Genomic DNA, 27,129 nt, shown 5'->3' with positions numbered 1-27,129 from the left:
TAGTGAATGCGAACATATTTTAAAATATCCTTGAATTCAAGCATGGGTATGTTGTGATCCAGCTTCATAACTGAAATTGTGAATATATGTTAACCCATGTAGTCGAAATAATTATTTCAATTAATGGTTAGAAATGGTTATGATGAATAGACACCATTTTGATTAATGGTTAAAAATGATGATGTAGCTAAGAAAATGTCAAGATGACTTGTTATTGTAGCTGAAAGACTGTTGAAGATGTTTGTCCATAACAACTTCATGTTTGTGTTAAAATGTTTTCTATAACAATTCAGGTTTTATAACAATTCATGTTCTTCTATAATAATAACAATTCTGTAGATTGTATTTTATTATTTTTATGTGAGATAATTGCTTCATGAACGTGAGAAAGGAAAGATTGTTTATTCTCATCCGGCCCGTGGAAAATCGATTATAAAAGTTGTATGGGCGAACTATACTTTGTTCAGGCTAGGAAATAGCATATCAGGTGCTGCCCACACAAAAGCCATCTTTCATGTGACAATATGAAGTGGTGAAGCAAATGTGTTGACTTTGGGGTTAAAATCCGTCAGAGTGTCTTGAAGAATTAAAAACATAGAACAAGTGTTGAAAAGAATTAACAACGTTTAACAACTGTCGAATAAAGTGCACAGCTCAGCTGTCCATCATTAAAAGATTCAACTTGGACTTCGTAATCAACAAACCCAAACAAGAGGTTTCTGATCTGAAGCAACAGACTTTTCGTCTGATGCAATATTTTGCCTGCTGTTTGGGAATTTACCAACTGACTTTGATACGGACATTTGTCTATGCTATTGAAATGTCTGTTGTATTTATGATAATTAAACTATCAAGCATTAAATTTTTTGTTATTAAGAAAAGAATTTTCAAAGCATGAGTGTCTTTGGTTCCTCTGTTCTCGGTCCTTAATTAAAAGAAGGCTTAAAAGAATAAGCTGGTCTTATTCTGCTCATTGCCCAGAACCCAACAGTAGGCAAATTGTACTGAAATCATTGTTCTTTAAAAGAGCCAACACAGACAGAATGGCCCAAATGGCCTTCTTCTGTGCCACAAATTTCTATTGTTCTATATACAGAGTTTATTTATTTGTAATTGTACTCTCTCTGTGGGCTGCTGCCAAGTATCCTTGCTTGTTGACAGTCCCTTCTTGTTTAATGTACAAAAACACATTAGGGATTGGTTGGTATTGTCTATGACCAGGGCACTCATCAGATTTCTGGCTTTCCACTGGCTTAAACAATTAACTTTCTCAGCAGTTTTTTTGTGTGCCATATTATACATTTGATGTGCCACCAAACAAAATGACATGAGCCAGAAGAAGGAAGGGGGAGGCAAGAAAATAATTTAATGGTTAGCTGTTTTAAAGAAACAACGTAAAAATAGAATTTGGATTGCATGGTAAAAAAAATAACAGGGCAGAGAGAATGGTAAAAAGGGGAAAAGAAGTAGAAGCAGAATTGTTTGGCATTAAACAGTAATAAAGAAATCTGCAACATACTTTTGAAAATATTTATCTTACTCTGTTTATTTGTGTAGCTTGGAGTTAATATTGAAGTAATAAAGCTATTGTGCCATTTGAATAAGATTATTAATGCAATGTTTCAGCATCACAGTTAATGAGATAACATAACCAGGGCACTGGTGAAAACAACAATTCCCACAGATCTGCTGGAAGTTAACATTAAGGTAAAATTAATATTCATTGTAATGCCCTCACCTGCATCACCTATTATTCATTTTTAAGGCAGTCTTTGGGTTGATAAGCTAATGCACTCTTTAGGTTGATAAGTCAATGCACAGAATTATTGCATTGTCGAATGCAGCTTGCTTACCTGATCTCCCCATTCATTAATCACTGGCATGTTAATATCATCAATGAAGATGGTCATCTTCTTCCCAGCAGGTGGGCCATAAGTTGTACCCATTCGTTTATCAACATAACTCTCAATTGTACGCTGCAACACAGACAATGATGGTTAATCACTCTTATACTGTCAGCGTTAAAAATGCTGAGGACCTTCGATTTTGGCTTGGAATCAGTGGATTTAACACCAGTCCTGTCTACAGTACATTCGCTGATACTTCACATCTTCATTACCCCTGAGTAATGATAAAAAAGAACATCATGTTGGGGGGTGTTGAAACAGTTTCCTACTGAGGGTACCAACAAAGCTGTAGAGACCCATGGCATAGAGGTTGTCATGAGCAGCGAAGGTGAAGATAACCTTTTGGACTACTTTTTGCTTTAAGTAATGTGATAAAAAGCCATTGGGTCTGTAAAGGAACCAACTTTCCTAATCTTTATACAACTTGTCCCTTCCCCTGAAGAATGCAGGAAGGATTTTACTGTTTGCACTTGGAGAAGCCTGGTTACAGCTTATGTTTGACTTAACAGTTGAAATATGGCATAGCTGTTGGCAACACCTTCCATGTTTAGCTTCAACAGATATAAAATTCATGGCTGGTTACATCTCCCACATCACTACAATCGTTACACAAAACACTGATATAAACAATTCTAAGTGAAATGTCACTGGATGTGATTGATATGTACTGGAGGGAAGAATCTTCAGAAAAAAACAATTTGGCATTTTGTTTCTGATTTTTTTGTTACAATGATTGAAATCTTGTCTTTATTGCCCTCAAAGAAAAAATTCCAAGCACTTCTTCATGCAGAGCCAACAGTGCGTCAAATTTACTATAAATGTTGTAATTTCCACATATGCATAAATTGTATTTCAGACAATCTACTTCTAGCAACCAGCTTAAAGAATGACAATACATTTTTTGCAGGACTAATAATTTGAAGCAATGCATGGAATTCAATGTATGGAAGTGTTATGTCAAGACTTGGTATTATCTAAATCTCGGAATATGACAGTGCAAATGAAATCTATCAATCTACATTCTGATGTTGCAGCTTACAGATCCATTGTAGTTGTTCCCATGTTTGAGCTCCTTATCTCATCAGGGAGAGGTTGCTTCCCAATGGAAATTTGCTTTCCAAAGACACAGAAGTCTTGCAAAGCTTTTGGCGCAGTCTTAACAGAGGCCTGGGAGCCTTGCTGTCCTCTTGTATGTGGTGTATAAGGAGATAGGCTAAAGGAGCCCAATATATCTTCCATATTTACATTAAAGGATGATATTAAACAAGTTAAAACTAGGCTGCAACACATGATCTGTAGGTTTAGTTTATCTTTAGCCAATACAAATTTTCTGGCTTCATTGATATTTCTCATTTAATTACTACACAATTAATTGTGTTTATATGCAGCAAGAAGTTATTATTATATGTAGATGTCTGACCTGAAACATAAGTGGTGTAGTAGCAGAGGAAAAGTTGAGACTCTTGGCAATGTGAGACTCGGGGTCATATTTTGATGTATATCCTTTAATAATCACGGTCTTAGCTGTACCTTGTTCACCAATCAGTAGCACAGCCTATGAGGAAAAGTACAAAAATGGGTTAAATTGGTTCTTTGGAACCCAGGGCACAGAATCAACACATTGCTGCTCGTGGTCTGAGATGGAATGCGTCCTACCAATGATGATTTGAGCTGAAGATGTCTGTGTGGGGATGGGGAGTAAAGAGAGAGAAAATAAAGTATAATATATATACAAATCCTGACAAATTAAGATGGGCTCTGCAGAAGTGAAGAATGATGACTTCCCCATTATCTAATAGTAGGTTGAGCTGGGAAATTTTGTTTGCTTTCAATTCCAGTTCTCGGGTCCCCAGCAGCAGTCACCTGTTTACTGTGCGCCACCAAACTCCCCAATGTCTGAATCTGAAAGGTTCAGTGTTAAAAATGAAACAACTTTAACTCTGCACCTGCTCCCAAAAGCAAACATGTGCAATTGGCCAAACCTGCTGACATTTAAAGTCTCCACATATTCTCTTTGAATCTTCTGTGGAAGGCTGAGGTCCAATTTCACTCCTTTATCAGATGACGCTAGTCTAAACAATGCTTTGTATCTGGTGTTCGCTTCAGCTTGTGACGTGAACAATGTTACAATTCTTAGTTGAATTACCTCTGTGCCACATGCAACAACAACAACAACTTCGACAACAACAACTTGCAATTTATATAGCGCCCTTCAAGCAGGGTAGCCTCCCGGAGCGCTTGCAATAGAAACACAAAATCAAAGGGCCTTCTATTATACAGAAAGAGGATGGTAATGAAGCCTTAAATATAGATCTGTACTGCTCATGAGACACCACAGGTCATACGGGTAAAAGGAGTAAAGTGATTCTTTGATCTTTAGTTATTATTGAGAGTTGACACACACCACCCCCCAGAAGTTAATTTAAAACACAGCCCGTCTTGAGTGAGGAGCACTTTAGTGGCTCAGTTGGTTGCTATATTTTAAGTGCACTTATACAAGGCACTTAACACAAGTTACCAATTCAACCAGACCCATACCCCACCCCACCTTCTTCAGCCCCAGGCTCTGCTACACTTGTTTATCCTGCAGCAGAACTCTCTAGTCCAAAGAAAAGAACCACAGAGACAAACATGACATTCAAGATATCACAGTAAACATGCACTGAGGCAACCAAAATCCAGGAACCAGCAGTTGTTTTTCAAAGATAGAGACGAGAGTGAATCCAGGATTAACAAACCTGGAGTAAGGATTCAAACAAACAGGAGTAGGCAATTCAGTCTTTCGAGCCTGTTCCGCCATTCTATGAGATCATGGCTGATCTGTACCTCAAGTCCAATATCCCTTAATACCCTGACCTGGCAAATATCTATCCACCTCAATTTTAAAAATGTTAATGGATCCAGCATTCACAGCCTTTTGGGGGAGAATGTTCCAGATTTCCAGTACTCTTTGCGTGAAAAACTGCCTCCTAATTCCACTCCTAAATGGCCTAGCTCTAATTTTAAGTCTATGCCCCTTGTTCTGGAATCCCCACCAGAGGAAATAGTTAAGGTGTATCTATCGTATTGTTTCCCTTTATTATTTTAAAAACCTCAATCAGGTACCCCTCAACCTTCTAAACTCAAGGAAATAGAGACCAAGTTTATGCAACCTGTCCTCATAATGTAAGCACTGATATAATTCTGGTGAATCTGCGTTAGACCCCCTCCAGAGCCAAAGATGCTTCCTGAGGTGCGGTGCCCAAACCTGAACACAGTACTTCACATGAGGTCTGACCAAGGCTCTATATAGCTGAAGTAGCATTTCTTCTCCTTTATATTCCAGTCCCCTTGAAATAAAGGCCAACGACTCATTAGCCTTTTTGATAACCTTTTGTACCTGTGACTTTGTTTTTAGTGATTTGTGTACATCGACACACAAATCCATTTGCTCCTCCACAGTTCTTAGTTTCTCACCATTTAAAAAATATTCTGTTTTGCTATTTTTGGATCCATAATGGCTGACCCCACACTTCCCCACATTGAATTCCATCTACCACAGTTTTGCCACTCACTTAATCTGTCTAAATCCCTTTGTAACTTCCTGCTCCCATCTACACAATTTACTGTGCCTCCTAACTTTGTGTCCTCTGCAAATTTGGACATAAACTTTCTATTCCTTCATCTAAGTCACTTTTATATATGGTGAAAATCTGAGGCCATAGTACAGACCCCTGGGGGACATCACTTATCACATTCCGCCAATCAGAAAACGTTACTTTTATCCCTATTCTGCTTCCTGCCTCCCAACCAATTACTAACCCACGCCACAAGGTTACCTCCGATTCCAGCCACTTTTATTTTTGCTAATAGTCTCTTGTGCAGAACCTTATCAAATGCCTTCTGGAAATCCATGTAGATTCACTCAAAACCAAACTCCTAAGAGAAAGTGCATCTCCAATCTGTCTTAAGTTTCATAGCTATTTGCTGCAGAAGTAGAGTCAAGTAGAAGAAAAATAACTGTGTAGTGTAAAGGCTGGAGGAGGAGGGGGGGTTAGGAGGGAGTTATATTTTTTAAGTAACGTCTTCTGTTTGATGAATTGCTAACAAGGGAGCACATCTCAAAATTATTACGAGCAGCATGGAAGAACTGGTTTTCTTACACACGCACACAAAGGGTTATCAGGATTTGGGATGTGTTGCCAAAAGAAGCCGAGTCAATCACACAATTTAAAAGGGAATTAAATAAAGATATAAAAGGAGAGAGGGAAAAGAGCAGGATTAGAGTGGTTGCCAAACACAGGCCTCAGGCTGAACTTTCTCTTACGAGTCTGGTGCTGAAATTTAGATTATGGTAGATTATTAAATGTATCTATGGTGTGTTATATGCTACAGGAGCAATAATATCAACATAACTGATTCACCTAATTGCAAAGCAAAAATTATGTAAATGGTAAACTGTCATAGGTCCCTAATGTCAGTTACCTATGTTATATGTGAAATGCTGTGTCACTGCAGTCTAGGTTTGCTTTCAAGAGGGAGCTAGAAGGTATCTAAAGATATCTAAAAAAGGAGTGATTTGCAGAGGGATGAGAAGAAGGCAGGTAAATGGCATTGAATGGCTCTTTCAAACAGCCAGTATAGACAATATGAGCGAAATAGTCGTCTTCTGTGCTATAAATTCCTGTGCTTATGCTGAAAATCTAAAAAGGAAAAGAAGAACTGTGTAATTCACTACTTGACCTTTACAAGTAAAAGATTTTTGATTCTCAAATTATATAAATGCATTGGACTACTGAATCATAGAGCTAGATGAGATTTAACTGCAGCTACCTATAAAGGCAAAGGGTTGATTACTAAAGATAAAAATCTTTGCATTACATCATTATAATGGGAAAAGAGCTGTATTTTTAAGCAATCAGCACAAAGTATCCCAAGATAAACACTTCAATTATTATTGCACAGGCAATAATAATGACAGGATAAGTGATATACTGCATCACTAATACTATTGAAATAGGAACCATTTGTTTTTATTTTATGAAGACAGTAATCAATCCATTTCAATAACTTGAATTTATCCAACATCTTTCATATAAAATAAATGTCTCGAAGAGCTTTACAAAATATAATTTTCTGAACTTCAAATGTTTTAAAGATTTCTGCTGTTACATTGTGTTACACAAGTGAAGACTTATCCTAACTCCATGACTCAGCCCTCCCAATATAACCTCAGTTGGGTCCCAAATACCACATTAAGATGATTTCTTTATTCATCCATAATAAGACTTTCAAGCTTTCAGAACATATATGTCAGGCTGTTGCAGTGGCAGCACTCTCGCCTCTGAGTCAGAAGTTTGTGAGCTCAAGCCCCATGTCCTGGAAGTCAAATATAACAACAATATTACATTTATAGAGTGCTCTTTACGTCGGGAGGACGTCCCAAGTTGACACTCCAATACAGTGCTGGGGATGTGCTGCATTATTGGAGATGATGTCCTTTGGATGAGACCTTCAAATGTTTGCTTCTTCAGGTGGACGTTAAAAGATTTCATGGCACTATTCGAAAAGACAAGGGAGTTTCTCCAAGTTTGCCCAACAATCCCCCAAATAAAATTGGTCATTCAGTTCATAGATGTTTGTGGGCTATGAAAGTTGGCTGCTGCATTCACCCACGAGAGACAGTCACTCCACTTTACACTCCTCTTTACAGTATATCCTGTGAAGCATTTTGGGACTCCTACTGATATGAAAGGTGCTATATCAAATGTAAGGATTATTATGATGATGGCGGCTGTTTGTGTTACCCACTGAAGAGTATTAAAAATACCCCACATGCTTATTATAATCCTCAATATAAATATTTGGGCAGGCAAAGTCATAATTTAAAACAAGTTAATTAATTTTGTTTAAGTGGAATTCTACACGTGTGAAACACAATTGATTCCACTTCTAAAAGAGCTTGAGAAGCGACAGAGTCATGAGTTCGCAATTATAGGCCAGAGAGAAATTAACTCTCTCTGCCATGATTCCCCACAGATTACAAACTAGTTAATGAATAAAATACCCTTGCCTTTTTTGGTACATTTGAATCCCAACAAAAATAATTTTCTGTCTTAACTAAAAAAATGCTTCATTCAGGAATTATATAAATTGCAGTTAAATCAAGCTCTTTTGGCAGGTTCTGTTTACCACAGCCCATTTAAACTTATTCAGAATATCAATCCAAAGAAAAGCAACAGAGAAATAGAATTTCCTGTGCTGCGCCCACTATATGCAAGCCTTCTACTGACAGTGCCATCGCTGTGTATTTAAATAAAACAAAGTTTGCTTGGATAATGAAAGCACTATTAACATACTAATGAATTTAACATAGCAGGTGAAGTGAAGTTAGCCAACATGCATTAAAAAAAGCTATTTTCATTGATCCAATTCGTGTCCAATGATTTACAAACTAAAAAATATTAGGCACAAAAGCGACTGAACTACAGATATAAAACAGAAATTCAAGTTAAATGATCCATTTGTCTACCTTTCCCTGCTTTGCAATTGTGTGGATGAGGAAATCGGTCCTCACATTGTCCACATTAGGCACGAGGATGGAGCCATATTCTGGAGTGCTGTCGGTTGGATAATAGTATTCTTCCACCCGTGTATTCCAATGCAACCAATTTCCTGGTTAAAATATGCATATTTACATAAATGCACACAAACAAAAAGTCATTCACTGAGGACTACATATTTTACAGTATGCTTCAGAACTGAAAGGTCAGTTTCATTCTATTTTATTTATACTTGATCTAAGCAATTGATTATAAGGTACCTTTTGCTCCAATCTATCTATCCAGTGATCATTTATTTTGTTTATTTCTTTTGTTGGATATCACAATGCAGCGTGAAGTACACAAAATGCATTTGATTCATTGGATTAAACAACAAGAATGTCCTGTTCTGCTGAACTCTCTGCTGTAGTTAACACAATGAAGAAATATGGCAAAATTATAAGCAGTTCTCAGTCAAATTCCATGCCTTTAGTGCTGAAAAGCTCAATGTTTCTATGATTCTCAAACCAGATGAATGTGCTTGGAAATAACTTCATGGGGACTGAAACAAATAAATCTCTCCTTCACCGCCTCTTCTTGCAGAACACATTAAAAAAATGACATTTTCAAAATAGCTACAAAAAGACAGCACCAGTTAGCATTGGTTACCTTCCAAAATTGTTAGCCCAGCTTTAACCATGAGAAGAATGATCCGTGACCGAAAGAAATGGAAACGTTAAGTATTAAAGCAGATTCAGATGAAGGAACAAGCAGTTCTCAGTTCCCAAGACAGTTTTAAATCAGGATAGTAAAGTAAACATTATTCAACACATACCACAGTCCAACAAGAAACCCTCCAGTACAGAGATGGATACAGCATGCTGACTCACAATCACTTGCCCACAAAATACACATATTCTGTGAAGCGCTTTCAGACATCTCAACGACGTGATAAGGCGCTATATCAAATGCAAGATTTATTATCACATTATTATTATTATAATCAGGGTAAGTCTGACCCCCTAACCTCAAAATGACACTGATGCATTGGAAGAAGTTCAGAGAAGAGCAACAGAGATGATTCTGGGCCTTAGAGAGTTTAGGTATAAAGTAAGAATCAAGATGTTAAACTTGCTTTCAATGGAGGAAAGAAAATGATTCAGGTCTTTAAAATGCTGAGGGATGAATTATTCAGATATATGTGAGCTGTTGTGGCTATAAGCACAAAGTTAGGTGATACAGAATTAAAGTGAAGAAATCAGAATAGATATGAGATGAAATCATTTTCCCCATAAAGTGGTAGATATATGGAACACATGTTCAACAAAAGCACTCAGTGCTGCATCAATTAACTTCTTCAAATAAGAACTGGAGAATTATCTGTCTGGATACTCAACGGTTGCTGAGACCTGGGGGGTGGGAGGGACAGTGATGTCTGTTGATGGAAATAGGGCAGAGTTAAATATTAGTAATGTGGGGTGAATGAATAACGTGGAGGTTTACTTAATTACCATTGGAGATTTGGGCTTGTAGTACCATATATCTTTTTTCTCCTTCAATTCTTTCTTACCTTTTTTATGTTATATAAGTTTGGTGAGGAATAATAATAACACCATGAATAACATTAAATAAGGACATATCATTATTCTGAGGAGCTTCACTTAATGCATATTAAAAACCTGCATTAACACAACAGGCAAATAGGAATTTTAATTGACCCAGGGACTTTGAACGTTTTTTCTCTGGATATGGAAAGTTATTTCCTAAAGCTTAAAGAACAACAGCCCTTGAATATCCTTGACAAACTACGCTTCCCTGTAATCATCCCTTACACAATACCTTGATTATTAAGTATGTAACACAACTGAAGCATGCACAACTAGATCAAAAGACTCATTGCAATTTTGTTTGCTCTCACATTTACCAGTCAACCAACAAATGCAACAATATGTAAAATAATAAAAATCCTTGCATTTGATATAGCAACTTATCACGTGTTCTAGATGTCTCAAAGCGCTTCACGGAATATACTGTAAAGTGCAGTAACTGTATATTTTGTGGGCGAAACAAGATAAAGTGAAAAAAATGCAGCATTAAGCAATATTACAAAGTGCTACTGACCATCTGACTGCACAACATAGTCGAACATTGTGTCCTCACTACCAGATGGAATGCTTGGCAGGTTAAGCTGTACAGTCTCATGGGTCCGTAGCCATAGCTCCAATTTCCTCCTGTCCTCCAACTCCAGCAAAGCCCCAATGCTCCACATCAGTGAGAAAACATAAAGTCTCTCCAAATGCTCTCGAGTGACTTCCCCACCTTGCTCCTAAAACAGGTTTGTGATTGAGTTACAACATTAGATGCAAACTTTATATCTTTAAATTCCATACAATGTCAACATCCATCCAATGGGAGCCGGAAACTTTGAACAGAGCGTCTGACACTGTTATCAAAGAACCAATCGTCTGACCCACTCCTCAATAACAGAAGAGAACAAAGACTTGATTTTAGGGTTTTAAACTTCAGCACTTAAGCAGCGAGAGCTTTAAAATCAAGGGTAGGGTAGGACGAGGGACTTTGGCCATGACTACAGTGATGTGGAGCTGGTTTCCTGCTCCATGTTGCTCTTCCACCAGAGCATTCATGCAGCATTAGAATGTTGAGATATTTGCATGTGATAGCCATGTTTAAAAGTGCAATTTGTTTTGTGATTTCGACCCCTCAATTAGGCTACACATTTGCACAACTCATATCCATCATAAAGCTAAATGTTCTTTGTGAAAATATCTGTTTTTTAATGTTGTGTTTTATCTAGGATAGCGAATTCATCAGGTGACCCATATTGATGCTGCACTGTGTTCTACAAGTACTTAAGCCTTTATAAGTCAGCACCTTTAAACTAGGAGAAATCGAGTGCACCACTGATATAACACGGGAGTTGGGAATCCATGAATCATGAGGCGCAATCTCTGATCAGAGTTTCTGCCTCGTGACTTCACCAGTCGTATGCCTGATACATTCATCTTATAAGCAAGCTAGCAGTGCTGTAAATGTTACTAATGTGAGAGAGATACAACAGGAAGCATCTCTAGCTGACACAATGGGAGACTTTTCTAAAATGTCCTAATTCATATTATTCTGATGTAGTGACTGATATTTTCCCTACCTAAGAGGCCTCTGGTAACGAACTGGTGAACGCAAAGAACAAGGTCAACCATAATTTTTACATGAGTGACTTTACTGTAGAAGTAATTTATTATAATCTAAACTTGCCTTTGGTGGAATAAGGCCATCCAACATGTTAATGCTTTGCATGATGACAAAAGCCTCCAGCATTTCCATTTTATACTCCAGTGAGTGGACACTGAAACGGTACAGCTCTGCAAAGGACACTGCGTATAATCGCCTCAAAACTTCAGCTTCCTGTAAAGACCGTTTCTTCAGCCATCCCTGGAGTAAAACATTAGAAATAATAAAAATCGCAAAATGAATCACAGAATAATATTCACATTTTACCAGGCTGAATTAGTTTGCCTACAAAATAATAATATAATAATCCTTGAATTTGATATGGTGGCTTACCACATCATTGAGACGCCTCAAAGCACTTCACAGGATATACCGTAAAGCAGATTGACTGCATATTTTGTGGGCGAAACTACAGTACACAGTACAGTATACAGTAAAATACAGTATATACTCCACAGTATATTTTATGATGTGCTATGAGACATCCTCCCGAAAGAACTACACAAATTATAAAAATTATATTTAATATATATATAATTGCTCTACAATTCATACAAATAAAGCAAACAGATTGCACCCCTCACCATGTCTAAAATTTGATCAAATTCAGTTATAGTATAACTTTGCTTTTGAAACTTCTACTTGCTATCAGACACTCACATTGGCTTCCAACTATGAATGCTAATGGTCTAAATATATGGATTAGTATGCTAAAAGAAATTTAAGTTAAGAATCAAAAAAGCTTTGATACTCCAGCAATTTATTAATTGCACCGAAAAATTGGCAATACCTCAAGAATGGGGCTGAAGTTCAACACTGATGAACTCATGAAGACCATGCCATTGCGAGAGACTGTCGCGGGAGAGGCATTGTCAATGTTGTGTGGCTCAAACACAATCTTGCAGTTTGGAGCCATGGGAATGCGGTCACCATTCGCCAGAGTAAGGGTCTTGTTATCGTCCAGTACAGAGTTCAAATTTTCAATCCAAATGGCATCGACGGGACCGTCCAAAACAATCCAGACGTGCTCTCCTGTAATAAAGCCAATACCCAGTAAAACCTGGAGCAAACATGTAGTGAAGGTTAAGTTCTTCCAAAAACTGTCTGGAATGCCATGGAGGGAAATTGTATTCTGTATACTCCTGCTCTGGGGGAAGGAGGGAGGAAGAGGAAAGAAGGTCTACTTGGAACTGAACTGGCTCCAAGTTGACCTGTTTGCCAATAGAATGTCAGAGTTGAGCCAGCCCTCTGTGACGGTCTTGGTAATATAATAATAATAAAAATAATCCTTCCATTTGATATTGCGCTTTTCACATCTTCTAGGCATCTCAAAGCGCTTCACAGAACATACTGTAAAGTGAATTGACTGCATTTTTGTGGGCGAAACTCGGCAGCCAATTGCACACAGCAGTGTCCCACAAACAGTCGGGGATTGAAGTGACCAAATTATTATTGTTTTTTTTTCTTGAGGGATTATTATCAGGAGCGTGGAGTAAGGAAACTTGCCCAAGGTTTCACCCTGCCGGGAATCAAACCCAGGTCTCTCGCTTCTGAGGCAAGTGCTCTAACCACTGAGCTACAGGACTCTTTGTATGGCATGGCAGACCAGTTCCTGAGCCAGACGGGTCCGCAATAACCCAGGTCACTGCTGATGTCAGAACAACCAGCCTCGCTCATTGATAGGACTTGAAGAGTACAGACTGCTCACTGGGAGCAGGGATGCTCCTACACACAACACATTGCAAGGCAAATCCCGGACAGGTAGGATGGTCTGGGCTGGACAAGCAACAGGAAGCTTGTCAGAGAATATCAATTGCAAGCTACAGTTTTAGTTACGGTTAGTCTCCAGCAGTACCCCAATGTACATTCTGGGGTCCCCAAGACTTGGGTCTCACCAACCTGTGGTTATCTTTCCCCTCCCCACCCCTTCAACTCCCAGCCACAGTGTCAAGTGCCTTGGGACATCCTCCTCGCTATATAGATGTAAATTTGTAGTGTTACACTTTCTGGAATTAGGTAAGCAGGGTGAGTGAGCCCTTCCAAGGAGAGTGCACATTTCATTCCAGACACTGAGAAATGTCCATGTGTAGGTGGTATACAGATATGGAATTCTAAGTCTGGTTTGAACTAAAATTGCATTTTGTTTATAAATATTTGAACAGAAAGTTTGTCCAGTTTGCTTAAACGCAACTGTGTTAAACTCTGAGGTCCTCATTTGATGACTTTGCATTGAACGCTCTGAAAAGTAATGTGTTAACCCACGAGGGCCCTCGGACTTATGGAATATATCCTTTCAAATTAAGCCCGGGCCAGAATAAATTTTCCATTAATTTCAGGCTGGTAGTTTTTAGATTTACCATTTCAGTAATCCAGTTCATTCTTTCAACAGATAAAAGAAAATTAACCCCAAAAAATGTTCGAGTGGTCTGTTGTTGCTACAAAATGAAATTGTAATTCAAGGCATGTATGGTGTACATGCTCTGACATCTATCTGTAGGCAAATGTCTCCCAAAAATACTGTACAAATTGGCATTAAAATATCAATTGTATTCAGAATCACAAAGATGGTACTAAGTCATCTGAAATGTTTAGAGGAAATATACTTTAGGCATACCTAGGTTTAAGAAGGAGGAGGCACCAACATGGTTCAGTTCGTAGTAGTCAGGAGATTGTGGTGTGAACCTCATGTTGGGGAATTGAACTCATGGCTGACTCTCTAGTGTAGTGTTGAGGGAGCACTGCATTGTCAGAGGTGTCATGATTTGGATGAGATGTTAAACTGCGGTCATGTCTATCTACTCAGATGAACATTAAAGATCCCATGGCACTATTTGAAAACAGAAGAGAAGGTCCTCTCTGGGTTTTGGCGGACAATCCCACAATTAAAAATATTGGTCATCTACTTGATGACTGTTGTGGAAACATTAATTTACTAATTTGTTGTGTGTAATTGGCTACTATTTTGGCCTACAAATACACAGTCACGACTTTTATAGTAAGCTATGTGAAGTACTTTGAGATGCTTTTGGGGTGGGATGAGGTGCTATTTGAAATGCAAGGATTACAATTATTATTATTTTACTCAGCATGTGATAGCTTTATTCCTGGCCTCAGGAGAATAAGATAGGAACACATCTTATTAGTTTGTGGAAGTGAATCCTTGATGAGCACAAAAATGTTACAAAAAGGAATAGAAGTTTTTTTTTAAAAAAATAGAGTTATTCTTGAAGTTCAAAAATGTAACTACAGTCACCATTGAATAGTTTGGATAAAGAGGATTTGTTTTTAAAAAGGCCATTCAAATCCAAGTTCCAAATTGGGCCACATTTAGGTGTTCAATAAATTGGTCCAATTCAGTCAATCAAGAATCAGAAACCAGTCTATAATATAGCTACCCCTGGCATTCTTTGTACCTGCAATCAAATAGCAGCAGTTAAATTAATTGATAAAGATAGGACCTTATCACGTAGAAATTTCTCAAAGCACTTCACAGACTAGACTATGAGCTCAAAGTCCCGACATTCAGCCTTGAACTATTCTGACTCAGAGGCAAGAGTGCTACCATCTGAGCCAGGCTGACATTCAGCTCTACGCATGCTTTGTTCTTTGCTTACCCTTCTTTGCCCTGAGAGTTTTTCTCCACAGAGTTGAAAAGATGCCGTCTGTCCAGTCATTTGTGGCTACATCTAGCCGGCCAAACATCTGAGGTGCAGTGATGGCCTTTGGATTCATTCTCATCTCACGATGTGGTTGTCCACAGTCTGAAATAGGGAGGTACATTCATAAGTGGCGATAATTCTGCACCCCCTCACATTAAGATCGAAAAATGCATCATTTCTATACTAATTGTTATTTCATGTTTGAGTGTGAAATCTCCTAAAACAAACATGATCCCAAACTTCATCAAAGGCTCTTTTGCTTTCCCAACTTTTGTTGGACTTTTCAGGCCTACCAAGAAACATCCAGAAAGCAAAACCCAGGTACGATTGTGACATTCAATAAATTACCATGCAAATTATTATGCGTTTCGCCCACAAAATGCACAGTCACTACACTTTACAGCATATTCTGTGAAGCGGTTTGAGACGTCTCATAGACGTGATAAGACATTATATCAATTGCAAGGATTATTATTATTCAATTTGCAAGGGTTATTATTCAGTTTACAGATGCTACATTTTAAACTCTATGCTTTGACTTATTTTGTTTACGTTTGATTGTCACATCTACATGCACTATCAACATAACCTTAAAAACATAACTAAAATAACAGACTGATATAATAATAACATCATTTTTGTTCCTTATCCCAGTTGTGACCTCTCCTCCCCCAATTTCCCAGAATTGGTTGGTCTGAAGTTGCTAATTTTCGTCATTGGACAAGTTAGCCACAGAATGACCAATGAATAAAGTGGAACAATGCTCAGGCACTAAGAGCAACTCCTTTACCTTCCATATAAAACCATCTTTAACATCCACCTGCAGAACAAGCAGATGAGACCTTGTTTTTTACATCTCCTCTGAATGACAGCATCTTAGGCTTTGCAGTGCTCCCACAGTACTGCACACAAGTGTCAGCATAGGCTGTGAGCTCAAGTTCTGATGTGGATTCTTAAACCCATAACAAGAGGTGAGAATGCAATCAATTGAACCAAGCCAGTACCTCAAAGGTAAAGAAAGTGGGGGATATAGAGCCAAACACATTGTGATTAATACAATGAGATTAGGTGCTATGTGTTGGGAAGATGAGTTTTTAGGGGCCAAATGACTCTTTCTCATCCTCTGTTTCATATTAGTCAATGTGCAGCTTACCCGTCATGGCTTTCATTAATGTGTGGATGCAGGTTGTTTTACCAGCCCCACTGGGCCCCAACGTCATCATTCCATGTCTGACTCTTTGAGTCTCAAAGAGCTGAATAACTTTTAGTTTCCAGGGAGGATGACTGACCAGTCCAGCTTCCTGAACCTGACAAAAAGATTTATTATTGGGTATTAAAACAGTTAGCCTGATTGTTGCATTCATCTCAATTTATTTTTCCTTTGTAGGTCTAACTGTACACTGTGCACAGCTGTTTCAGTGTATCATGAGGTCACAAGATCATTTCAGTGCAGTCGAGAGCTTATTAAAATATTATTATCTCTAACTGAACAATCAATAATATAATGTTTTAAATAAAATCAGGCAAAGGAACTAACAAGTTTATGTAGTTGCACTTCCAGTATAAGTATTTATAAAGCTTTGTTGATGCCCCTAATTACTGTACTCTTTACAATTGCTCAGTAATTATGGTTGCTCACTAATACTGTTAAGTACAGTATTACTACATGAAGCACACTAAATAATTGTAAGTTGTTGTTGTAATATCTTTGAAATAACACACAGATAAAGCCCATCTTTAACTGAATTGTTGCTTCTCTGTTTGATTCATATTCTCCCTTTATTTCTACTTGTGTAGTACTTGTGAAAACATCATGTCAGCCAATACTGATCAAAATCTAAATTATTTATTTGTTTTCCCAGAATCAAAGTCAGGAGGTCACTGTACAGATTCCCTGCAATGCAGCATTGTTAACTGTGAAAGGATTCCCTTCTCACTGCATGCATGTCAGCTTATCCACTCAGTTACTTCTATATACTCTGCATCCAGCCCTATAAAATACAGCGACTTAGGCAGGCACGCCTACACAGATGATGCCCATAAACTGTACTTAACAGCAATTATCCATGAAGTGCTCGAAGAAATTGATGTCATAGCCACTATGTCAAATGGAAGCACTTGTATCATGGACCAGGTAATAAGGGCTCCATCAGGTTTTACCTGTTTATCTATAGCAGCCTCCAGTTGTGGATATCCTGCTTTATCCAGTTGAATACCGGGAAACAGGTCTTCGATCAGACTGAGGAAAAGTGGCTCATCTTCATCAATCTTAGTCAGCAAAATGCATTTCAACACAGATCAGTTATAGTGAAAATGTCCATAAAAAGACAAAAGAAATGCTCCTTAAATCAGTACTAGCCAGAAGTGAAATTAAATTTGCATTCTGCAATGTGTTCATTAATTCCTTGTTGAAAAATGTGCCAAATAACTAAAGATTTTGACTGGTCCACAGGGGGAAATCTTCCCCCTCAACTCAGTCACAATTGGATGGTCCGAAAACATGCAATGGACTATCAGTTAATGGGATATGGGCTTAAATTAACAAAATAATAATAACCAATGCCACAATTAGCAGGTCAGTAAATCCAAAACTGGCTTTGGGCCCAACCACTGCAATATAATCCACATGGAGAAAGGGTATAATACCCTCAAACCAGTCATTGTATTTGTATCAGCTGATAGAATTGGTTGCATATTTTAACAATATCATAACACAATGCATCACAAGGGACAATTTCCCTCCATCACTTTAACATTTAAAGGAAACTTGGATGTTTAAAGGCACTATTCAATCTTATTTAGTAAATGAAACAGCTGATTAAATATTACAACATGATGTTTATTACTCATAAAGATCAGGAATGTTTGCTGGTACAATATTCATTTTGTGTTAAAGATTTTCTCTGACAATCTTTAAATTGATGGTCTAAAGGTTTCTTTGATCTTTTGCTTTAGAAATAGAATATGAAATTAACTGCCACAGGTATTTTAAAAGAGATTATAAATATAATTGCATAATGCAGGTTTATGTAATTTTTTTTATATACACGACTGAAAAGTAATTTAAACTCTTGAACACATTGAGACAAAACCAGTGAAAGTCAATTATTAAACTGTACAAAATAAAGTGAATATAAAAGTAGCTCAATAACGTGCCTTAATTCCTGCAGTATTTTGTAATATCTCACAGAAACTTACCAGTTTAGAGAGGTTCATGTCCCGAAGCACACGCATAACAATGGTAGACTCAGTATCATTGGGATTGGCACGTTTTGCAGCTCCCAAAGTTCGCAACACTGATAAGATGTTACGCAGGCCAAAATCATAATGTACCTAGAGGGGACATAGTGCACAAGTTTTCTTTTCCTCTCATTCATTTTCTTCCCCTCCTGAAGAATTTGATTCTTTTATTTCATACTGGGGACATGGTTGTATGAGGGCCATGTTCTCTCTGATAACTCCCCCAAGTGACTATTATTGCCCCGTGAGCCTGCCTGATGGTCAGCCTGATGTTGTCGTCAACTGCTGTCAATGTCCACACACCTCCAGCAGGGGGCGATGAATAGTGACCAGGATTGGGAACTCTGACCTTCCTCTTCTTAAAACAGTTGACAACGGAGGCCAACTTCATCACACCAGCCAGGCCAATCCTGCCCTACCCAGCGCCCACACCCACATCTCCAGCACGGGTCATTGGATGGGGATCATGAGTGGGAACTCTAACTAGATTCCATTTCTCTAAGACAGATCACTAAGGCTGTTTGTAGCAGCTTCAGTGCCATTCCCGACTAAAACCAGCTAACAAAGCACAACCCAGGAATGAAACCTGGGATCTTCATGCTCCTCAAGGCTACTGACTGGATATTAATTCTGAGCCAGGAGGAGGGCATCCAAGCTAAAATCTAATCAGACCCCTCAAAATATCTTTTCCTTCCAGCTCAGCGTGAGGCACCACCACTGTTAAGTGCTCCAAGACACACTACCCTGTGTGAAGGGCACTATACAAAGGCATGTTGTTGTTGCTGTTGTTAGCTGAGGATCTCATTGCTGAACCATTTGAGTATGGATCTCCATTGCAGTTTTCAGTTCAACATGCTTTAATCACTTATTTGGGTGAAGCAACGCGGCAATGCAATGCACGGTCTCACACATCATGAGACATTCTGCTCCTGGCGATGTCCTACAGAAAGCTGCCAAGTGAAAAACATCCCCCACTTCAATATTGTTTCACCTAAAAGCCGGTCTCTGTAGTTATTAAGACGCCCAACCATCTTAACCATCTGGCCCTGCCAGTGCCCAGCTCCCACTATTGCGTTGCTGGCTTTGGTGAACGCTGGCCAAACGCAACTTTCAAGGTGCCCACACACCATTTATCCAGAAATACTATCCATTAAATTTGTTGAGCGCGAACACACACCTGTTTTGAGAGCTGTTCCTCACACAATTTGTATAAGGTGAAGAATTTTCTAGCCAGAGTTATGTTGTCAATAAATCCGCAGCTGGCAAGCTTGACACGAATGATGATCTGACGATCCGGTACCATCATCGCAACAGAGCGGAAGTTGATCTTCAGGTTTTCAGGCAGCTCTTGGCGGCCAGCGTATCCGGGGTTCTGCGGGCCCACAGAACAGCGGCAAGTTTTTACAAGCAACATGGAAATTAGGTTATATCTGGCGTGTCTGACCCCACAATTTGTCACACTGAATTTTTCCCCACTCAAAGTGGTTCAATAACTTAGTAGACACACGACTCCAGCAGTCTGTAAACACTGTAACACCAAGACAACAGACAAAAAATACTCCAACAAATCTCCCTGAGAATAGAGAGGCCTTTCCCCCAATTTACCCTTTCACCACAGAAACCGTCATCCACTGAAGGTGAGGAATCACACACCTTTGCAACTATCAGTCTCACTTCTCATAATTGATTTCAAGAGTTTAATTGTAAATGATACTTTAAGTAAGAAATCCCTGTTTTCTGAGGATCTTCGGAGCCCATCTCCTCCTCTGCCAGGTCACTCTCAATGTCATTGACGTAGGTAGAGCAGTCATGTGTTCCTCTTGGTCTTAATTGAGTCACAATCTTAGGCTGAGAATTAATATCTAAAGCATGGTACCAGTGAGCATCCACAATATAACAAACGCTCTATGGTTTGTGATAAATCAACTCGAAATTTAACTGCAACATTTTGTTCAATGAAGTTCAAGCTAGAATAATAACACTTTCATTTGATAAAGTGTCTTTCACATCAGGATGACGGCCCAAAACACTTCACAGCATCTACTGTAAAGGGGTTTGACTGTGTGCTTTGTGTGCAAATGCTATTTGCAATACAGTACTTTTCAGTTGCGTTCCACATAGTTTATAAAGCCCCTGTCTAAAGTGAGAGGTAACACTTACCAGTTTACTAATAACCGCAACAGCAACTTCTGCTGCCAAAGGGAATTATAACAAGACACACTGAACAATTGTTAATATAAATTTATTAGCTGAAGAACAGCAGCAGTGAAGGCACCGCCACACAGAACATACAGCTGTTAAAAACAGAATATTCCAACACAAACAGCATAGGACACAGTAAGCGATATTGCACTCAGACTATTCTATTCAACACGAGTTAGAGGTAAAAAAAAGCAAAAGAAAACTTTTTTCCACACATAGGAAAAGCTATTTACAAACTATAAATTTATAGAATTGTCAAAAGTCTGAACATCTGAGTGCAGTGTCAGCCTTATTCAGAGCTGACTGGATTTGAACTCAGGGCGCAAGAGCTTTATGTTTTCTTACCTTGCCCAAGTGCACCAAATTATAAATTGACTTACCATGGTGAGGAAGATCCCAAATTCGGCATTCATTTCTACAGAATCTCCATCTGTGAATATGAAACTCTTTTTACGCTCCTTCTTACAGGTCAGCACTATAGCAATCTGTTGAGCAGCCACTGAGAGAACGGGTAGGTCAATGCGATTAAATTCATCAAAACAACCCCAGGATCCAGACTGCGCAAGACCTAATGAAATAAACAAAAATGTTGACATTTTATAATAATACGCATATAATATAGCGTCTTTCACGTTTGGAGAACAGCTCAAAGAAGTCACTAGATTTTACTATAAAGTGTTGTGTTTGTGTATTTGTAGGCACAACGCTGCAGCCAATTTGAGTACAGCAATGTCCTACAAACAGTCATGAAACGAATGATCATTTTTATCTGAGGGATTGTTGGCCACGAGAAACTCCCTTTGTTTTTTGAATAGTGCTGTGGGGTATTTAATGTTCACCTCAACAAGCAGACAGTTTTAATATTTCTTATGAAGGCCCGCACCTCTGACAACGCAGAACCCCCTCTATTGGTATCAGCCTGGATATAGCTCAAAGACCCTTTGTGAGGCTTGAACTTATTATCTTCTCAAAGGTGAAAATGCTACCAACTGAGCCAAGCTGTCAAATGGATATATCCCCAAGAGAGGGTCCACACCCATATATCTGCTAGAGAAGGTCCACACGCACCTCTTTTCTAGACTGCAAGCCACCCAGAATCAATTACTGAATAACATGATAAATCCTGGATAAGCCGCGAGAAAGTTTACCAGACAGTGATATCAATGACAAGCTATGCAGTTTTAGCTAGTTAGACTCCAGCCATACCCCAACCCACACTCTGGAGACCCTAAGCCTTGGCTCTTGCCAACCTGCACCAAATACTCTCCAGAATTAGGTAAGCAAAATGCATCCCTCCAGAGAGAGAGTATGCATTCCATTCCAACAATTTATCTCTGGGATTTCCATGTCTAGGTGGGATGCATGGAAATATCAGCTTGGTTCGGATACTACTAAACACGATGATGGGTTTCTGCATGTGTCAGACACCCGGCTGATCAAAAAAACGTAAATCTTTTATCAGCTTTCTCAGGCTGCAAATAAAATCTACCTATTATTCTACCTATTTAAAAAAATAGGTTCTTCTGGATGTTTATTGTTAAGGGAAGCTGCATACTCTGATCAACGTTCTCCTTGTGGGGATGCAGCAAGGAAATGTAGAGCAGATGGTTCCTCTGCAGAGCTATCACAGCACAAACAGAATGGGCAAAACAGTCTCCTTGTGTGTTGCAGTTTCTATCAGACAGTATTTAATACACCCAATGTCCAGATCCCAACACAGATTCAATTTCGCATTTCATCTTTAGAGGAATCGCAAGTTCCAAATTGAACATCACTGCTGTGTGTTTTCCAGAGATTGCCACAATGATTATTTAACCCTTTACAAATTACAGTGACATTCACCACAACAAAACAGGAAAATTACCAATTTTAGTTTGTCAAGGAGAGCTGTGACTTTGAGCATGTCCTGCAGTTGTGCATTACTATCTTGTGGAGTTTAACTATTAATTCTAAACATACACTGACAAAACAGCACTGATTTACAGAAAACACTGCCTATTGTCATTGCTCAGGCTACAATACACTACAAAATAACATTTGTATAACGCCTTTCACGTCGGGAGGACGTCCCAAGGCACTGGATATTCTCACCCCTTCTATCCCACCACTTGCAGCGAAGATTTCAGCCACTCTCTGTTTTACTCCTTGCTTTTTCAAAATTTCTCTGTCACACTCCCTCTCCTGGCTTTAAAAATCCTTCTAAAAATTCAGCTTTTTGACCCGATTGCCTACAATCACCTCTCCTACTCTTTACTTCCACACATTCTCAATCTTCCACACCTTCCCTGTGAAGGTCATGAGACATTATCTGTGTGAAAGACACTAGAGAAGTGCGAGTTGTTGTATATGGTTCATAGACTACGAAGACTAAACAAAACAAATGTGTAATTGTTCAAAACCTCCCAGCAAATCTGCACATTTAAGAATTTTGTATTTTGCGAAACACCCACAAAATATACATCAAGGTAGAAAGTCATGTGTCTGAAATGAATCAATCAGACCTTTAAAAATTCTCCCAAGGCCTCTGAAGTCCATTTGGTCGGAGCAGTTGAAAACCACAACGTATTTCCCGAGGCACTTGCCCATGTCCTTGGTCGTTTCAGTCTTGCCTGTGCCAGCTGGTCCAGCAGGTGCTCCTCCCATGTTCATTCCAAGTGCCTGAGCGAGAGTAATGTAACATCTGAAAAATATGAAACAATGAAAAATATGATGGTTTATCTTTTGAATAGATAACTAGTCTTCTAACCCCTTACCAACCTGCCCGTTGCCTCCGTTCAGCGGGCTCTGGCCTGCTTCATGGCCTCCACCTCGCCCACCCCACCATTGGCGGCCAGGCCTTCAGCCACTCTGCCCCCACCCTCTGGAACTCCATTTCGCAGTCCCTCCCCTCCCCCCCTCCCTCACCTCCTTCAAGGCCTGTCTCAAGATCCTCCTCTTTGACTGTGCTTTCGATCACCCTCCTTCTCCCCCCTGACCCCCACCTTCCCCAATCCCAACTTGGGTCAGAAACAATGATTGTCCAGTGCTTTGGGACATCCTCCTGACATGAAAGGCGCTATACAAATGTAATTTTTTTGTTATTGTTCTGATCCTAGGGATAAATCACACTGTTGATACAGAGGAGAGATAATTTTGGACAACACTGTCATGTACTATTGGACCTGATTTGGGGCTGCTAGATGCTAACATTAAGGCATCTGGAATAAAAGAACATCACAAGCACAAGAAATCCTCAGCAAATGAGCACAAAGCAACAAAACCACATGAGAAATAAATATAAATCAGAGTGCTCACAGCACTGATTTGCTAAGTGGCAATTGCAATAAAGGCGGTGATTAAACCACTGCATCTATTAGATTATGCTTCAGTCTTCATTAACACGGTTCGCATGACCTTATTAACACCAGGTTTTTGGTGGTACATAACGTACGATTTCCAATGAGGACTTAGAGAGAGACCAGATACCCACAATAATAAACAAGCTGTGTAACTCAAAATAGAATATGGTCTTAAACATTCCATTAAAACTGGGAAGGACTCTGGGTTTACTGAGCACAGGCTCTGCCCACCAAATACAGCAGTAACTCCACCATTACTAGCTGCGTTTGTGTATTAGATGTAAGGATCAACATAATTGTTTTTATGCCAATATTCACCTAGAAATACCTTTTTTCAATCAAAGTACATTTTAAAAAACTGAAATTGTTGATTTTACTCAGAATCCGTGATAATGTTCACATTGCAAAACAAGCCTCACTGGACTGTGAATGGGGTACTTACTCACTCTCTCTGCTCCAAGAGGCTTTTGACAGCAGCTCCTCTCCATTTTGACTTCTATGTACCCCTGCTTTCAAACAATTCCAATAGACCCACCTCTTTGACCATGCTTTGGGCAACCTCTATATTGCTCCCACTTGGGAGAATATGAAGCTCCCACTTCTTTCCAACGTGAAGGGCCCAATCCAAGTGTAATTTGTTGTTGCTGTAGGAATGTGTGTAGGTCTTTGGCTTTTAAGCATGTTCTGACATTTTACTGGATAAATGGCAGATCTCTTCATCTAATTTCCATGCTTTTTCTCCATATCTCTTCATGCCCTTACTGCCTAAGAATCTCTGCAACTACCTTTTCATAAGTTCAGTTCCTGGCGTGCCAACCATCATTTCCAATGTCAAACAATTTTAGACATTCTCTTACATGAACGGGCTACTTAAATGCAAGATGTTGACACTCAGTGAGCAAAGCATAAGCCTCCTGGGAATTGATCTCATAACCTTCTGTTCAGAAAAAGCCTCACCTGTCAGTGAGGGGTGTTATAACCAGTCTGTCTGTGCAACCCAGGAACTCGTTCTGGTAGATGAACCCAACGTCTGTGATGCTGATCCGCATCTTGTCCAAGTCCTCATTAAAGTAGAATCTGCATTGCTTCAGCCATTCAAAATCGGCAGGAGTTTTAACGTGCAAACGGCACTATGAAACAAAATGATATTGCAGACAAGGGATTTAACACATTCTTTGTGTATCTACAACAGCAACAAAATTACATTTGTATAACGCCTTTCAGGCCCCACCCCCCATCGTGGGCCAAGCAGGGCGGGGGACATGAAGCAGGTCGGAGCCCGCTAAGCGGAGGGAGCGAGCAGGGTGGTAGGGGTTAGGAGGTCAGAGAGGTAGTGGGGAGCAAGACGATGAAGGGCTTTGAAGGTGAGGACCAGGATCTTGAACTGTATCCTCTGTGTGATGGGAAGCCATTGGAGTTGGGAAAGGTTGGGGGTGATAGGGTCAAGGAGCCTAGTGCGGGAGAGGAGCCAATCAGGAGAGCTTCGGTTTTATTAACGTTCAACTGAAGAAAGTTAGCTTTCATCCAGGACTTGATGTCTGATAGACATTCTGTCAGGACAGCAGTGGTCCTGGAGCATAAATACTTTTATTGTATTATGTTAAAAATTATGCTAAAAAACACTTTTATTGTATTAGAATAAATGCTTTTATTGCATTATATTAAAAAAGTACTATTGGTATTAAAAAAGAAGGGACTATCATCTACCTAGAGAAATATTCACCAACTCTATAATGAAAATGTACTTCTGTGGTGCCAGGAACTGACAGTATACTTGCTGATAGGTGCATTTAAATATTTATTGCTTATTACATTGAAATACGTTTACACTTAAGAGATGTTTAAGCTATATCTATTCAGTGCAGAGATAATGGCCTAATGTTCAGGGATTTGGGGGTTGTTTTCTTGCACCACAGAGAGTAGATGAGAGCAGGAGAACATTATTCTCTAACACCAGGGGAGGACAAAGACTCCTCTCTAAAGGGATGCCATTGTGCTGAACCCATGACCAACTGGAGTTGGGTTATGATTGCTCACATAGAAGATCTGCCCAGCAGACAGTGAGAGGTTTTTGTCCCAACAAGCTGCCCTGGGTCCAACCCCAGGAAAGGAGCAGTAATGACTCAAAGAACAGAAGTGGGAGGAAAAGCAACTCTACAAAGAAAAGCAATAATAAAGATCGAAAAGGCAAGGAGGTTTGCAATATAAGTTTTGCCCAGGAGCAATACATACATTTCTAGTAAATAACCATCACCATCATTATTGAACCAATTTATTTCCTTTGATTGCTTCATCTCTCTCAAGAGGCCTCTCTAAACTTAAAACATTCTTTTTATATACCTTTGGTCCCCCGGCTCCCCCCGCCCCACCAGCTCGGCGTCAGGCTCCACCACTGTTAAAAGCTTTGAGACGCTGCCCTGCATGAAGGTTGGTCAGATAAAGAAACTTCATGAATACAGAGATGAGCAAATTGTTTCAGTTCTTACTAAGTCGTCAAAGATATCCCGCTGGTGCACATGGATAGTGATGAGGGTTTCGTATTTCACCCGGTCGACAGGGCTCAAGTCCTTTGTTGTCATGTCGATCAGGGTATTGAGCAGATCCAGGAAAGACTGGTTGGTTTTTGACATGATTTTGCGATCCTGCTTGGCATTGGTCAGCGCCTCCTCAGAATCCTTCGTCCAAATCATTTGAATTCCGAGCAAGCCAACCTTTGGAAAAGAGATATTAATGAAGCTACATATATCCTAAAAAGCCACTGTACAGGGCTCTGAGACGCTCTCTGGCACGAAGGCCGCTATATAAGTGCAATTTGATGTGGTTGAACATANTTTTTGAATTAAAACAATGTTCACCTGTAATAGACTGGGGGTGGGGGAAATAAGGTCAGTTTAAGCAAGGATAAATTCTTGAAATGTTCTGATACAGACAGCAATCCTCAAATCTACTTTTCTGTATTTAACCCGCAAGAAATATTTTTGTTGCAAATATGAATGGTAAGATCATCCAACTT

The 27,129-nt window shown here is 39.3% G+C and overlaps 1 protein-coding gene and 1 non-coding gene across 2 annotated transcripts in view; both read right to left on the bottom strand.

The window, feature by feature from the left end:
- The window catches only part of dnah5 (dynein, axonemal, heavy chain 5), a 123,374-nt gene that overhangs the window by 55,075 nt on the left and 41,170 nt on the right, over window positions 1-27,129 (bottom strand). The window contains exons 30-44 of the mRNA XM_042346968.1: window positions 26,603-26,827; window positions 25,074-25,246; window positions 23,280-23,458; window positions 21,159-21,346; window positions 19,754-19,948; window positions 18,535-18,669; window positions 17,497-17,604; window positions 16,490-16,643; window positions 15,292-15,438; window positions 12,468-12,709; window positions 11,702-11,878; window positions 10,550-10,754; window positions 8,419-8,561; window positions 3,328-3,462; window positions 1,854-1,976 (exon numbers count right to left, since the gene is read on the bottom strand). Coding sequence (XP_042202902.1) covers window positions 1,854-1,976; window positions 3,328-3,462; window positions 8,419-8,561; window positions 10,550-10,754; window positions 11,702-11,878; window positions 12,468-12,709; window positions 15,292-15,438; window positions 16,490-16,643; window positions 17,497-17,604; window positions 18,535-18,669; window positions 19,754-19,948; window positions 21,159-21,346; window positions 23,280-23,458; window positions 25,074-25,246; window positions 26,603-26,827 — 2,529 coding nt within the window. The remainder of the gene's footprint in view (window positions 1-1,853; window positions 1,977-3,327; window positions 3,463-8,418; window positions 8,562-10,549; window positions 10,755-11,701; window positions 11,879-12,467; window positions 12,710-15,291; window positions 15,439-16,489; window positions 16,644-17,496; window positions 17,605-18,534; window positions 18,670-19,753; window positions 19,949-21,158; window positions 21,347-23,279; window positions 23,459-25,073; window positions 25,247-26,602; window positions 26,828-27,129) is intronic.
- On the bottom strand, window positions 13,192-13,263 carry trnal-cag. Its single transcript has one exon. It is a non-coding gene; the product is annotated as a tRNA-Leu (tRNA).

Source organism: Callorhinchus milii, unplaced genomic scaffold (genome assembly GCF_018977255.1).
Source record: "Callorhinchus milii isolate IMCB2004 unplaced genomic scaffold, IMCB_Cmil_1.0 Scaffold2, whole genome shotgun sequence".
Taxonomy (NCBI): domain Eukaryota; kingdom Metazoa; phylum Chordata; class Chondrichthyes; order Chimaeriformes; family Callorhinchidae; genus Callorhinchus; species Callorhinchus milii.
This window is presented reverse-complemented; position numbering and strand designations above follow the sequence as displayed.